Below are 15,000 nucleotides of genomic sequence, written 5' to 3'. Positions count from 1 at the left end.
AGTGAGGGCTTCTCCTGCTCCCTAGAGGAGTGAGGGCTTCCCCTGCTCCCTAGAGGAGTGAGGGCTTCCCCTGCTCCCTAGAGGAGTGAGGGCTTCTCCTGCTCCCTAGAGGAGTGAGGGCTTCTCCTGCTCCCTAGAGGAGTGAGGGCTTCTCCTGCTCCCTAGAGGAGTGAGGGCTTCTCCTGCTCCCTAGAGGAGTGAGGGCTTCTCCTGCTCCCTAGAGGAGTGAGGGCTTCTCCTGCTCCCTAGAGGAGTGAGGGCTTCCCCTGCTCCCTAGAGGAGTGAGGGCTTCTCCTGCTCCCTAGAGGAGTGAGGGCTTCTCCTGCTCCCTAGAGGAGTGAGGGCTTCTCCTGCTCCCTAGAGGAGTGAGGGCTTCTCCTGCTCCCTAGAGGAGTGAGGGCTTCTCCTGCTCCCTAGAGGAGTGCGGCTGGCCGTGGGCCGGGTGGTGGGGCACGGCAGCGTGGCCTCCGCTGCCCGCATGAGCGGAGGGGTGGTGCTGTTCCTGGACAGCGTGGCGAAAGCCAGCATGGTGGCGGCGGGGTGCAGGTGGTGGCGGGGTGCAGGTGAACGGCGAGTCCGTGGCCGTCATGCCGCTCTCTGCGTCGGCGGTCCGGGTCACGGTGTCCAACGTGCCGCCGTTTATCAGGGACGAGGCGCTGGTGAGGGAACTGGTGAAGTATGGTAAGATTATGTCCCAGGTGAGGAAGGTTTCCTCGGGGTTCAAGTCGCCATTATTAAAACACGTGGTGTCACACAGGAGGCAGGTGCTCATGGTTTTAAATGACCACGGCAGAGACCTCGACCACGTGGTCAGGATCAGGGTCGATGACTTTGACTACATGATGTTTGCGACCTCAGGGTCGAAGTGTTTTGTGTGCAGGAGCTCAGGACACCTGGCCAGAGCCTGCCCCGAGAGGAGAGCAGGTGAGGGCGCTGCAGGAGCTCCTGAGGGGGAGCCGAGGGCTGCAGAGCAGGAGCCGGAGGGCAGAGACCCTCAGGACGACCAGGCAGCACAGGAGGGGACAGGTGGGGTCCAGGAGGTGGGTCAGGAGGGGGTGGTGGAGAGTCAAGAGGGGGAGGGAGACGTCCAGCAGGAGGACGTGGGAGGACAGGTGGAAGAGGAGGGTCAGGAGGAGCCAGGTGAGCTCCAGGGGGACGGGGTCCTGCAGGTGGACGTGGTCCAGCAGGGGGACGGGGTCCAACAGGTGGACGGGGTCCAACAGGTGGACGTGGTCCAGGGAGTGGACAGGGTCCAGCAGGAGGACGGGGTCCAGCAGGTGGAGGTGGGTGTTGGGCAGGACAAGCAGGCGACTGCTGGAGGACAGGTGAAGGCCAGCAGTAGGCAGGTGGTGAGTGTAGAGGAAGGAAACGAGGCTGACATGGAGGAAGAGGAGGAAGGGGGTAAAGCCCGTCAGCTCAAGAGGAAGAGTGGGGGGCGCTGGGAGCTCGCAGGCCAAGAAGGGACCAAGGGACCAAGGGACCCCAGGGATGTCGGGAGAGACAGAGAGGAGGGCGAGTCCAGCGAGTTCTCTGACAATTGTCTCACCTCTGGCTCCGAGGATGAGGGCGTGAAGGAATACGGTCTGGGACGGATTAGAATGTTTCTCAAGGACACGAAGGGAATGAGGAAGATAAAGCTAGAGGACTACTTCTCTGATAAGGACGGGTTGAGAGTATCTGCTAAAAATATCCTCCGCAAACAAGGGAGTGAAGGCTTCACTACGCTGGAGCGCTTCAGAGTGAAGAAGCTCATAATGAGGATCCTCGACGAGCTGCTAGAGGAGAGTGAGGTCATGAGGAGGATCTGTGGGGCCAGGAAGTGAGCGGGGCCAGGAGGAGAGCTGGAGTCCAGCCGGCGGAGGACCTGGAGGACCGAGAGACGGAGGAGGAGGAGGAGGAGGAGGAAGAGGAGGAGGAGGAGGAGGAGAAGGAGGAGGAAGAGGAGGAGGAGGAGGAGGAGGAGGAGGAGGAGGCTGCAGAGACCGGCAGAGGAGAGCAGGGCCGGCCTACACGATACCGAGCCGCCTGCCTGCTGTGGGACGTCCCAGGGGTTCTGGAGCAGAGCGGAGCGTCAGCGCTGGACGACACGCTGAGCAGAGCGGGACAGACGGACATGAGGAGGCCGGGCCTCACGTCACTAAAGAGTCTTAAACAATGTGCTTAAACAAGTGTTAAATAAAGGTTTTGTAAAAGTCAAAAGTCTTCTCGTCTCTCATCTCTCTTTTCGTCTCTCTCTTCTCGTCTTTCTCTTCTCTCTCTCTTCTTGTCTCTCTTCTCTTTCTCTTCTTTTTCTCCGCGTGATGTCGTGGGACGTCTTTGGTCATGTTGTGTTCTGCATCGCGTTACTCGCGGGAGTTTGATAGAGAGGAGGAGGAGGGGAGGAAAGGAAAGGAGGAGGAGGAGAGGAAGAGGATGGGAGGAGAAGAGGAGGAAAGGATAGGAGGAGAGGAGGAGGAGAGGATAGGATGAGAGGAGGAGGAGAGGAGAGGAGGAGAGGAGGAGAGGAGGAGGAGAGGATAGGATGAGAGGAGGAGGAGAGGATAGTAGAGGATAGGAGGAGGAGAGGAGGAGGAGAGGAGGAGGAGAGGATAGGATGAGAGGAGGAGGAGAGGATAGGAGAGGATAGGAGGAGGAGAGGAGGAGGAGAGGAGGAGGAGAGGAGAGGAGGAGGAGAGGAGGAGAGGAGGAGGAGAGGATGAGAGGAGGAGGAGAGGAGCCTCCCGTTGTGCGTCAGACATCTTCTCATCCTGTAACTTCGAGCTGAGAACACAAACACACTGCTGTGAGTTACGTGGAGAAAACAAGAAGCTGAAACAACCACAAGATGAACACATGATGAAAACAAGATGAACACATGATGAAGACAAGATGAACACATGAAGAAAACAAGATGAACACATGATGAAGACAAGATGAACACATGATGAAAACAAGATGAACACATGATGAAGACAAGATGAACACATGATGAAGACAAGATGAACACATGATGAAGACAAGATGAACACATGATGAAAACAAGATGAACACATGATGAAGACAAGATGAACACATGATGAAGACAAGATGAACACATGATGAAAACAAGATGAACGCATGATGAAAACAAGATGAACACATGATGAAAACAAGATGAACACATGATGAAAACAAGATGAACACATGATGAAAACAAGATGAAAACAAGATGAACACATGATGAAGACAAGATGAACACATGATGAAAACAAGATGAACACATGATGAACACATGATGAACACAGGATGAACACATGATACACACATGATGAACACATGATGAAGACAAGATGAACACATGATGCACACATGATGAACACATGATGAACACATGATGCACACATGATGAACACATGATGAACACACGATGAACACATGATGAACACATGATGAACACAAGATGAACACATGATGAAGACAAGATGAACACATGATGAAAACAAAATGAACACATGATGAACACATGATGAACACAGGATGAACACATGATGGAGACAAGATGAACACATGATGAAAACAAGATGAACACATTATGCACACATAATGAACACATGATGAACACATGATGAACACACGATGAACACATGATGAACACATGATGAACACAAGATGAACACATGATGCACACATGATGAACACACGATGAACACATGATGAACACAAGATGAACACATGATACACACATGATAAACACATGATGAACACATGATGAACACATGATGAACACACGATGAACACATGATGAACACACGATGAACACATGATGAATATATGATGAACACATGATGAACACATGATACACACATGATGAACACATGATACACACATGATGAACACATGATGAATATATGATGAACACATGATGAACACATGATGAACACAAGATGAACACATGATGAACGACTCGTTTCAGACGTGAAGCAGCAACACGTGAAGGAAGTGACGACTCAGCGTTCAGGTTTTCTCAGCCCTCTTCGTCCTCTTCGTCCTCTTCGTCCTCTTCCACTCCTCTTCCTCGCTGCGGGCCAGGCCTGCGCCTCCCTCGGTTTAGGTGTGCATGCCCGAGCATCGGGGATCGGTTCACCGGCTTCAGGCGGCGAGGAGGCCAAGTGGAAAGAGATGAGTGAACGCTGAGGTGTGAGGAGGCCGAGTGGAAGGAGATGAGTGGAAGGACACGAGTGGAAGGACACAAGTGGAAGGACACAAGTGGAAGGACACGAGTGGAAGGACACGAGTGGAAGGACACAAGTGGAAGGACACGAGTGGAAGGACACAAGTGGAAGGACACGAGTGGAAGGACACAAGTGGAAGGACACGAGTGGAAGGACACAAGTGGAAGGACACGAGTGAACTTGGACTTTTAAAACGTTTGTTTCCTGGATGGGGTTTGGCTCGCTCAGCGCTAAGCTACGCTAACAACGTAGCCGCTCCATCAACGTTCAAAATAACGTCGTCAGGGCCGTGTGTGGCCTCTCCTCTTCCTCCCTCCTCTTCCTCCCCTCATCATAGACACATGTGTGACCTCTCCTCCCTCCTCTTCCTCCCTCCTCTTCCTCCTCATGTGACACGTTGATGGTCATCGTGATAACGAGACGGATTTCATTTCATACGTGAAACTTCAGACGGGAATAGATGTGATTATTCTGGATTTTAGCTGACTGAAGACCGAAGAAGAGGAGCAGTGAGCTGGAAGACTCTTCTTCTCCTTCATCACCCTCTTCCTCCTCTTCTTCTCCTTCATCACCCCCGCCCTCCTCCTCCTCTTCTCCTCCTACTTCCTCTTGACTTTTTAAAGGTCAATCTCTTTGTTTCCTCCTGACACTCTTTTTACATTCCACCCTATTTCTTCTCTTCCCTGTGCTCCTCTTCACTTGTCTGCATCGCTCCTCCTCTTCTTCTTCTTCTTCCTCTTCATCTCCTCTTCCTCCTCTTCCTCCTCCATCTCCTCTTCCTCCATCTCCACCTCCTCTTCCTCCTCTCCTCCTCATCCTCTTCATCCTCCTCCTGCCCTCCTCCTGCTCAGTGTGTTGACAAACCTTCAGAGACGATATAAAAAGACAGACACAGTTGTGTTTGCACCTTCCCTCCCTCCCCCTTCCTCTTCCTCCCTCCCTCCTCATCCTCCTCCTCCTCTGTCTCTGAAGTGAACTTCTCTCTCTTCTTCATGTTGTCTCTCCTCGCCGCTGTGAAACAAAAGAGGAGCCAAAAACAACAGCGACCTTCAAACCGAACAATCCGTCCTCAGAAGCCGACGACGCGGAGACGAAAGACGTGAAGAAGAAACAAAGAAGAAGAAGAAGACAAACACATGTGTATTTCTGACTGGGCGAACAGGAGTTCCCGCCTTCGTGTGATCCTCTGAAAGTTTTGTTGTTTTATTTTGGAGGAGCCGCTCGGCTTCCTGTCGCCTCGTGGAGTTGAAAAGATGAGAAACAAGAAAACACGGCGCAGATGTTGTTGTTTTATATTTCTTCTCCCTTTTTGGATGAGAGCGGCTCGGCTTTCATGCCGCGACGCTAGCTTAGCTAACGAGTTAACGGAATGAAGCCACGACCAAAGTACACAAAACAACAGTACCTTCCAGACTTTATGAAGCAGGAAATAAACACACACAAAAAACACCTAGATGAACAAAATATTGGCTCAAAATGGCGATAAAATTCGCCACCGTGATCTTGAGACTGGTCACATCCATCATTGCGTTAGCATGGTTACATCCAGTGTTGCGCTAGCATGGTTACACCCAGTGTTGCGTTAGCAGGGTTACATCCAGTGTTGCGCTAGCATGGTTACATCCAGTGTTGCGCTAGCATGGTTACATCCAGTGTTGCGCTAGCATGGTTACACCCAGTGTTGCCTTAGCATGGTTACACCCAGTGTTGTGTTAGCAGGGTTACATCCAGTGTTGTGTTAGCATGGTTACACCCAGTGTTGTGTTAGCAGGGTTACATCCAGTGTTGTGTTAGCAGGGTTACATCCAGTGTTGCGTTAGCATGGTTACACCCAGTGTTGCGTTAGCATGGTTACACCCAGTGTTGTGTTAGCATGGTTACACCCAGTGTTGCGTTAGCATGGTTACACCCAGTGTTGCGTTAGCATGGTTACAACCAGTGTTGCGTTAGCATGGTTAGCAGTCAATGGGTTTACCGGTCGGTCTGGTTCACGACCTCATTGTTTTCTTTGGTTTACTACTTTGTTGATGCTCAGATGCTTTTGGCACTCTGACAGGACGGATGAGCTCTTTACTGAACTTCCTCTCAGCTATTTAACTTGTAATGCTTTGTTTCTGTTTTTGTTCTTTTCCGACTGTAAACGTGTTTAAATAATGAAGTCTCTGCTGTCCTTCATCTTTCTCTTCATCCTCTTCTGCCTCCTGCAGGTGAGGAGTGGTACCTGTGCAGGTTGACCCTGAGTGCGCCCGGCCAGCCCGACCTGCAGTGGGCCATGTTCCCCTCGCCGTACCTCGGCGCCGTGGGTCCCGACGCCGCGCCCGGCTCCGTGGTGTACCAGCTGTCGGCGCGGCAACGAGACGGGACACTCGGACAAACCCAGTTCCTCCTGCTGGACAGTGAGTAGACTGTTTATACTTTTATCTTCTACTTCTTATGAGTAGGAACCACAGACTTTGTCCATCGCCATCTTGTTTTTTTGTTTTTTTGCAACAAGTGAAAAGGAAGTGACCATATTAGGACTAATGAGGAGTGACGTAGATCCTCAGGGGTCGACCTACCAATCACCTTGTAGCCCCGCCCCTAAAGCGTCCCCTGCTTTATGGTCTGTTTGACTCTAAATGACCATAATTTACTAAATGAACATCATGCTGTATTGAAGAAGACTTGAAACTAGAGATTGAGACATAAACTCATGTTTACAATGTTTACTGAGGGAATACATCAAGAGAAGTAGAGTCATTTATATAGACTTCTATACAACCAGAGGAGTCGCCCCCTTGTGGTCGGGAGAGAGAATGCAGCTTCAACACATGAAGCATAGACTTCTATACAACCAGAGGAGTCGCCCCCTGGTGGTCAGGAGAGAGAATGCAGCTTTAACACATGAAGCATATACTTCTATACAACCAAAGGAGTCGCCCCCTGGTGGTCAGGAGAGAGAATGCAGCTTTAACACATGAAGCATAGACTTCTATACAACCAGAGGAGTCGCCCCCTTGTGGTCGGGAGAGAGAATGCAGCTTCAACACATGAAGCATAGACTTCTATACAACCAGAGGAGTCGCCCCCTGGTGGTCAGTAGAGAGAATGCAGCTTCAACACATGAAGCATAGACTTCTATACAACCAGAGGAGTCGCCCCCTGGTGGTCAGTAGAGAGAATGCAGCTTTTGAACTTTACTTTAAAGAACCAGGTTGCCTCCTGGTAAAGAGAGTTACAATCCAAGGAAGAAATTTGATCGTTTTTAGACGCTTTGATCATGAAAATCAAAGCTCAAAGTACATCAAATATGTTTCTGGATCCAAATATACCTCTCTAATGATATTTGTTGTGACTGTAAAAACGTGTTACCTACCGCAACCGAACCTCCTCCTCACTCCGCTCATATATTTCCATAAAACCTGTCCTCTTATCTCCCGCCCGTATCTGTAATCAGGTCGGCCGTCGCCGCTCCGCCATGGCGCTCTGTGACAAACCTGTTTTGTTCAAAGGAGCGATTTATAAATAAAAACTTGACTTGTTGATTTTCAATTACCGTCAAGTGTGAGAGGGAGAGAAGAAATATAAAAAAAACGCACATAAACGGCACGGAGCTGCACTGGTAATCGCTCCCCCGGGCAAAGAAAGCTCCCCGATTCGGGAATAATAGGGAAGTCTCTGGAGAGGCAGCGAGTGGGAGGGTGGGCGCCGGTGGCTGTGGATTTCTGTTTTTTCTGTTTTTTTACATTATTCTAGCAGAGAGGAGGAGATATTTTGAGAGCTAATTTCCAATGCTTTCATATTAAGAGCCTCTGACTTCCCTTCGGCGTAATGTGACTACATGTGTACCCACGAATAATCCAATAATTTACATTAAAAATGCTTTTTAATATCGTGCCAATGTGGAAATATATTCACGCCGTGTGCGTGTGTGAAGGCAATTAGAAGCTTTAATGTGATTTTACTCACTTAAGTTAAGAAGCGGAGAAGAAGTGCTTCTTTAACAAAATAAAAGTTTGTTCCATCTACTTTGATTTATATGCTGTTCTTCTCTAGTAGAGACTTTGTCTTCTTTCATTCTAAAAGGAAATAAAACGTTTATTTTACTTCTGTTTGCGTCTGTAGATTCTCCTAAATTCACCAAAGGTTACAATGACATAATGTCCTCATTAACATATTTAAACATAACATTTCATACAACTTGTAACACAATAAATCCTCCTCTTAATGTGAGTGATGAAGTGGTGAAGTTTCATGTTGATATCTATGAGTTCATGTTTTGACCCTCTTCATCTGTAGAGTCTTCATCATGATGTAACTAAACTTCTCTTTAAAGGATGTTTGTTCATTCGTAACCTCATTTATATAACTTAACTTTTTCATTCCTACATATATTCTGAGGGTTTATGCATTCGTTTATTAATAAAAACATGGAGGAAATGACATTTTTCCTGTCGTATGTAGTGAAAAAAAAAGATCATAAATTCATAAATTCTCTCCGTAAAAGCCGTTGACTCTAATATGTCAACTAAATGAAACAAGACTTCTGAACCTGGCTTCATATAATGTTTACATTTATGTTCTGCAAATGTATGAAAATATAATGTATATATATATATTATAATATATTGTCTTTATGTTAGCAACCAACTGGGTAAGTTTCCATGTGTAAAAGGAAATGAATGACCATTAAACCGACCAATCAGAGCCGTTCGTTCTGCAATCAGCAGTGGAAACCAGACAGGAAGTTGTTCAGCGAGATGATCTCCATAAATAGAGAGTGGGAGATGATTGACAGGTTGGATGCAGCTGCTGCTGGTTCAAACCCCTCTGGTCACCAGCTGGGGATTCTGCTCCTCCTTTACTCCTCTTTTAACATCCTCCTCTCATCCGTCCTTACTTCCTTCCCTCGCTCCCTCTTGCGTCCTCGTCCTTTAAACATATTTCTTCCTCCACCTTCACGTCTATTTCTCTGCATCTCAGGGCTGGCGTGGGTTAAAATAAATAAATAGATAAAAAAGAAACTTGCACTCTTCTTCTTGGTCTTCAAAGACTGTTAACCAGCTTACACACACACACACACACACACACACACACACACACACACACACACACACACACACACATGTTGCTCCAGCTGGCAGAATCGTCCTCAGCAGCTTCACTTTCAACACACACACACACACACACACACACACACACACACACACACACACACACACACACACACACACACACACACACACACATACACACACACACACACACACACACACACACACACACACACACACACACACACACACACACACACACAGATAAACACACACATAAACACACACAAACCGCAGCCCTCCAGCTCATATCCTCCTTATCTGGATGTTCATAAGCTGACAGCTGTGCCTCCGTCCGTCTGTCCGTTCGACCGACCATGATCTCCATAACATCACTTTATGTAAAGTTCCCCTCTCGTTTAGCTTTGAGCCTACGAGAAGCAACAGAAAACACAACGATCATCATCTGCTCATATAATCCTCTGGTTGTATAGAAGTCTATGCTTCATGTCTTAAAGCTGCATTCTCTCTACTGACCACCAGGGGGTGACTCCTCTGGTTGTATAGAAGTCTATATAGATGACTCTACTTCTCTTGATGTATTCCCTCAGTAAACATTGTAAACATGAGTTTATGTCTCAATCTCTAGTTTCAAGTCTTCTTCAATACAGCATGATGTTCATTTAGCAAATTATGGTCATTTAGAGTCAAACAGACCATAAAGCAGGGGACGCTTTAGGGGCGGGGCTACAAGCTGATTGACAGGTCGACACCTGAGACCTATACGCCGTTTCTACGTCACTCCTCTTCAGTCCTAATATGGTTACTTCCTGTTCACTGGTTGCCAAAAAAAACAAGATGGCGACGGCCAAAGCTCAGACCTCGATGACAAACCAACGAGAGGCGTCTCTCACACAGTTTATGCTTTATCGACTCCCCTCCAGGTGGGGAGGAGTGCTTCGAGGTGGACCGCCGCTCCGGCGCCATCAGGACCACGGGCCGACCTCTGACCCCCAGCAAGGAGTACCTGCTGCGTGTACAGGCGCTGGACGGCAGCGGCCGCAGTGGTCCGGCGGCCACGGTGGCCGTGCTGGCCGGCTATCGGCCGCCGCAGTTCACCAACGCCTCCTTCAGCCTGAGCGTGCCGGAGAACACGCCCGCCGGCCACCCGTGAGTCATCAACTTTATATCAGGTTTTTAGGCCCTTCCCTTCGAAAATGTCATCCCAAACTAAAAAGGGTGTATCTCTGTTTGAACAGAGATACACCCTTTGTGAACATTCTCTAACCCAAATCATAGCTCAATATGTGAACATTCTCTAACCCAAATCATACCTCAATATGTGAACATTCTCTAACCCAAATCATAACACAATATGTGAACATTCTCTCTAAAGGTTGACTTTGATAAAGTGAAGCAGAACAAAGATAGAGAGGGTTTAGAACAGAGAACATTCAGGTGAGGTCGCATTGGGGCCCAATAGCCCCAATGGGCCCATTGGGGCTATTGGGGCTATTGGGGCTTTTGTTCATGTACCAAACCATATATTTCACTTGTATATTACTTATGGTGTTCTATACATCCAAATACGGCTGTTTGGGGCTTTTTTCTTCATAAAACAAGCTATGATTTGCAGTTTTATATAACAATCGCTCAGTCTTCTCCCCCCAGGGGGGGATTGGTTTTTAATTAATATAGAATATGTCAGTAATACTGTTGAAGTAAATTATGTTAATTCACATGATACAATTTAATTAAACATGTATTTTATTGGGTAACGAAGGTTTTGTTCATTAAAAAAACGTCAAAACTGTCCTCATTTTTGAGGACGTGTCATCAAATGTCTTTAATGAAGTGACGGAAAACTTCAAAAATGTGGACATATATGTAGTATAAGTACACCAGAGTATGTCAACTGTTGTAGTATTGTACAGACTTTTAGTCATAATGTTAGTTTTTCTATTTATCTTTTGTATAATTACTATAGATGACTCTACCAATACTACTGGTACTCTATAGAACAATACCATAGTATCAGTAGTACTTGTAGTATTATATCCAGTACTCTGAGTCTCTGAGCACAAGTGTCTGTTTGTGTCTTCGTCCTCATATTTACAGACACATCATTTACATTCCACTGACTCACACACTGAGTGTGGAAATGGCCTCTGTATGTGTGTGTGTGTGTGTGTGTGTGTGTGTGTGTGTGTGTGTGTGTGTGTGTGTGTGTGTGTGTGTGTGTGTGTTTCCACGGCCAGCTCCTTGGCTTTACATGTCATGTGATGCATGAAAAGATGAGCCCTGCAGAGCGAGACAAAAGAAGAAGAAGAGGAGGGTATGGGTGAGGAGACAGAGAGCGGGGGTGAAGAAGAAAAAGAAGAAGAAGAAGAAGAAGAAGAAGAAGAAGAAGAAGAAGAAGAAGAAGAAGAGAGGAGAGGGAGGAGAAGAGGAGGAGGAGATGAGGCAAGGGACGGGGATGGATGGATGGATGGATGAAGAGGACCCAGATGCACGAGTGTGGCCTGAGGCGGAGAATTTGAAAGTGTGGCAAATTCAAATATTTATTAAAAGCGAGGTCTGGATAAACATGAAGGGGTGTGTGTGTGTGTGTGTGTGTGTGTGTGTGTGTGTGTGTGTGTGTGTGTGTGCGTGTGCGTGTGCGTGTGTGTGTGTGTGTGTGTGTGGATCCCTCAAGGCTGCTGGCGCAAAGCACATTGTATTAATATCCAAGTATCCATGCCACCCTGTGAGCAGCGTGTGTGTGTGTATGTGTGTGTGTATGTGGTGTGTGTGTGGTGTGTGTGTGTGTGAGCATTTGCATATTTAAACATAACATTTTATAAAACTTGTAACACAATAAATCCTCCTCTTAATGTCAGTGATGAAGTGGTGAAGTTCCATGGCGATGCCTATGAGTTCATGTTTTGACCCTATTCTTGTTTTTTATTAAATTATTCTTTTCTTAAAAAACAACGTCTTTTTAGGCCCTTTCTTCAAAAATGTCATCCCCAAACTAAAAAGGGTGTATCTCTGCAACCACTAGGGCTATTTTAATCATGTTGGTGTTATAATAAAAGGTACACATGTGAGATTTAGTTCAGATGTGTAAATATCAGTTTATATGTTACTGGTTAAGAGTAAATGAAGATGACACACAGAGAAAAATTAAAAGGTTTCAGGTCCGCTTATAAAAATATCACTTTCAGGATGATTATTTCTTTGAAATGATGCAGCTGTAAGGTCCAACTCTAACCCAAATCATACACAATATGTGAACATTCTCTAACCCAAATCATAGATCAATATGTGAACATTCTCTAACCCAAATCATAGCTCAACATGTGAACATTCTCTAACCCAAATCATAGCACAATATGTGAACATTCTCTAACCCAAATCATACACAATATGTGAACATTCTCTAACCCAAATCATAGCTCAACATGTGAACATTCTCTAACCCAAATCATAGCACAATATGTGAACATTCTCTAACCCAAATCATAGCTCAATATGTGAACATTCTCTAACCCAAATCATAGCTCAATATGTGAACATTCTCTAACCCAAATCATAGTACAATATGTGAACATTTTCTCTGCAAAGGTTGACTTTGATAAAGTGAAGCAGAACAAAGTTAGAGAGGGTTTAGAACAGAGAACATTCAGGTGAGGTCGCATTGGGGCCCAATAGCCTCAATAGCCCCAATGGGCCCATTGGGGCTATTGAGGCTATTTGAATGCTATTTGAATTTTCTCATGTACATTTCACTTGTATATTACTTATGGTGTTCAACACATCCAAATACAGCAGTTTGGGGCTTTTTTTCATAAAACAAGCTATGATTTACAGTTTTGTATAACAATCGCTCAGTCAGGATTGTTTTTTAAAAGGAAAGAAATGAAAGCTAGCTAGCTAGCTACCGGGTGGTTTGTTTTTTCCCGATGCTAACTCGTCAGGCATCAGGCTTTAAGTTTCTTCACTTCCTTCGTATGGATAACACGTGTTCGCGAGCTAGCTGTCTGGTCCTTGCTGTCCCGCCGTCTCCTAACTCTGACCTCTGACCCTGCAGCGTCTCCGCGGTTCAGGCCGTCTCCTTCCAGGGCCGCAGTCTGTCGTACGTGCTGCTGGTGAATCCCGGGAATCTGTTCAGCATCAACCAGGAGAGCGGCGCGCTCAGCCTCACCAGGACCGTGGACTACGAGAGCGGACACAACCTCCACAGCCTGCAGGTCCGCGCCGCCGAACCCGATACCGGCCTCAGCGCCGTGGCAGAGGTACGGTCGCACAAACACACACACACACATACACACACACACACACACAAACACACAAACGTAGCCGGGTTTAGCTTGTAGAATTTATAACGGCTGACTGGTTGGAAGTGTTGAGGTGTTATGATCTCTAAACTAGTAGAAAAATGGAAAGAAACACTTCCAAAAGACTAAAGTTGGAGATAGATGACAAGATGGCCGCCGTTGGGCGTATTTCCTGTAACCAGTGTAGCCGCAAGCTAGCTAGCGGAAAGGCTGGCAACGTTTACCCGCTCGCTGATTAAAGTGCTGCCGCCGAATGCTGGACGCTGTGATGCAACTGTTTCACTTCACTGTTTATTCCGCCTGTGTTGATTATGCATACATGAACACACACACACACACACACACACACACACACACACACACACACACACACACACACACACACACACACAGCGTTCTGTGAAGCGCTCGTGATGAAAACTCGGCAAATCAAAGCTGCGTTCAATCCCTCAATGATCACATGTGATAAGCAGTTTGAGCTATTTTTGAGTTTGTTAAATATGCATGCATGAAAAACACACACACACACACACACACACACACACACACACACACACACACACACTAAACATAAAGTGCAGAAACCTGGCTGCTAAGTCTTGACTTCCATCCTAACAGTGAACACCAAAGACTTTATACAGCTGATCGCTGCATCTGTTCACATTAACACACACACATCCACCATGCACACACACGTTCAAGCACACGTGCACACACACATGCACACACACACATTATTACCTGCTCTCGGCGTCCAGATGGTTGGAACAGACAGAAAATAGCTGCTAAACTACCAGCTTCTCCCAAAGGCCTCTGCTGCTCTATAAGCCTGGCTGGCTAATTCACTCTAAAGGCCCCGCAAGAGTGTGTGTGTGTGTGTGTGTGTGTGTGTGTGTGTGTGAGTGTGTGTGGTGTGTGTGTGTGTGTGTGTGTGTGTTCCCCAGGTGTGTAGAAAGCATCGTACTGTATCGTCTGCCTGAAGCTTTCACAGACATTTAAAGCAGCTCCGTGTCCGTCGGTTACGGAGCTGCATGATGATGATGATGATGATGATGATGATGATGATGATGATGATGAACACAAGCAGGAGCTTCCTGGACTGACATTTATTTCAGGTTTCAGGGCTATATAAGTCTTTTCCTACTTTCTTTTTTAAAATATTTTTAAACAACAAAACAAAGATTGAATGGAATGTCTTTAAATCTTGTGTTCATTAATCAGTAAAGGTCACATGATCACTCACCTGCTGAGTCACATGATCACTCACCTGCTGGGTCACATGATCACAGCAGATCAATCAACATGATCACAGCTGGTGGATCAATAACTGAGTCTGACCTGCAGGTCGTGGTTCAGGTGACGGATGAGAACGACTGCACACCAGAGTTCCTCCACTCCATCTACACCAGAGACAACGTACCTGAGAGCATCGCACCTGGAAGCTCCCTGCTGCAAGGT

The 15,000-nt window shown here is 46.8% G+C and overlaps 1 protein-coding gene across 1 annotated transcript in view; it reads left to right on the top strand.

The window, feature by feature from the left end:
* LOC306744712 (neural-cadherin) overlaps window positions 1-15,000 on the top strand; it is a gene marked incomplete at both ends in the record, with an annotated part of 89,577 nt that overhangs the window by 33,808 nt on the left and 40,769 nt on the right. The window contains 4 exons of the mRNA XM_079227394.1: window positions 6,398-6,586; window positions 10,168-10,393; window positions 13,296-13,500; window positions 14,887-14,998. Coding sequence (XP_079083520.1) covers window positions 6,398-6,586; window positions 10,168-10,393; window positions 13,296-13,500; window positions 14,887-14,998 — 732 coding nt within the window. The remainder of the gene's footprint in view (window positions 1-6,397; window positions 6,587-10,167; window positions 10,394-13,295; window positions 13,501-14,886; window positions 14,999-15,000) is intronic.

This window comes from Taurulus bubalis (assembly GCF_910589615.1).
Source record: "Taurulus bubalis genome assembly, chromosome: 12".
Classification (NCBI taxonomy): Eukaryota; Metazoa; Chordata; class Actinopteri; order Perciformes; family Cottidae; genus Taurulus; species Taurulus bubalis.
Note: the sequence above shows the minus strand (reverse complement) of the source record. Positions and strands in the feature narration are given on the sequence as shown.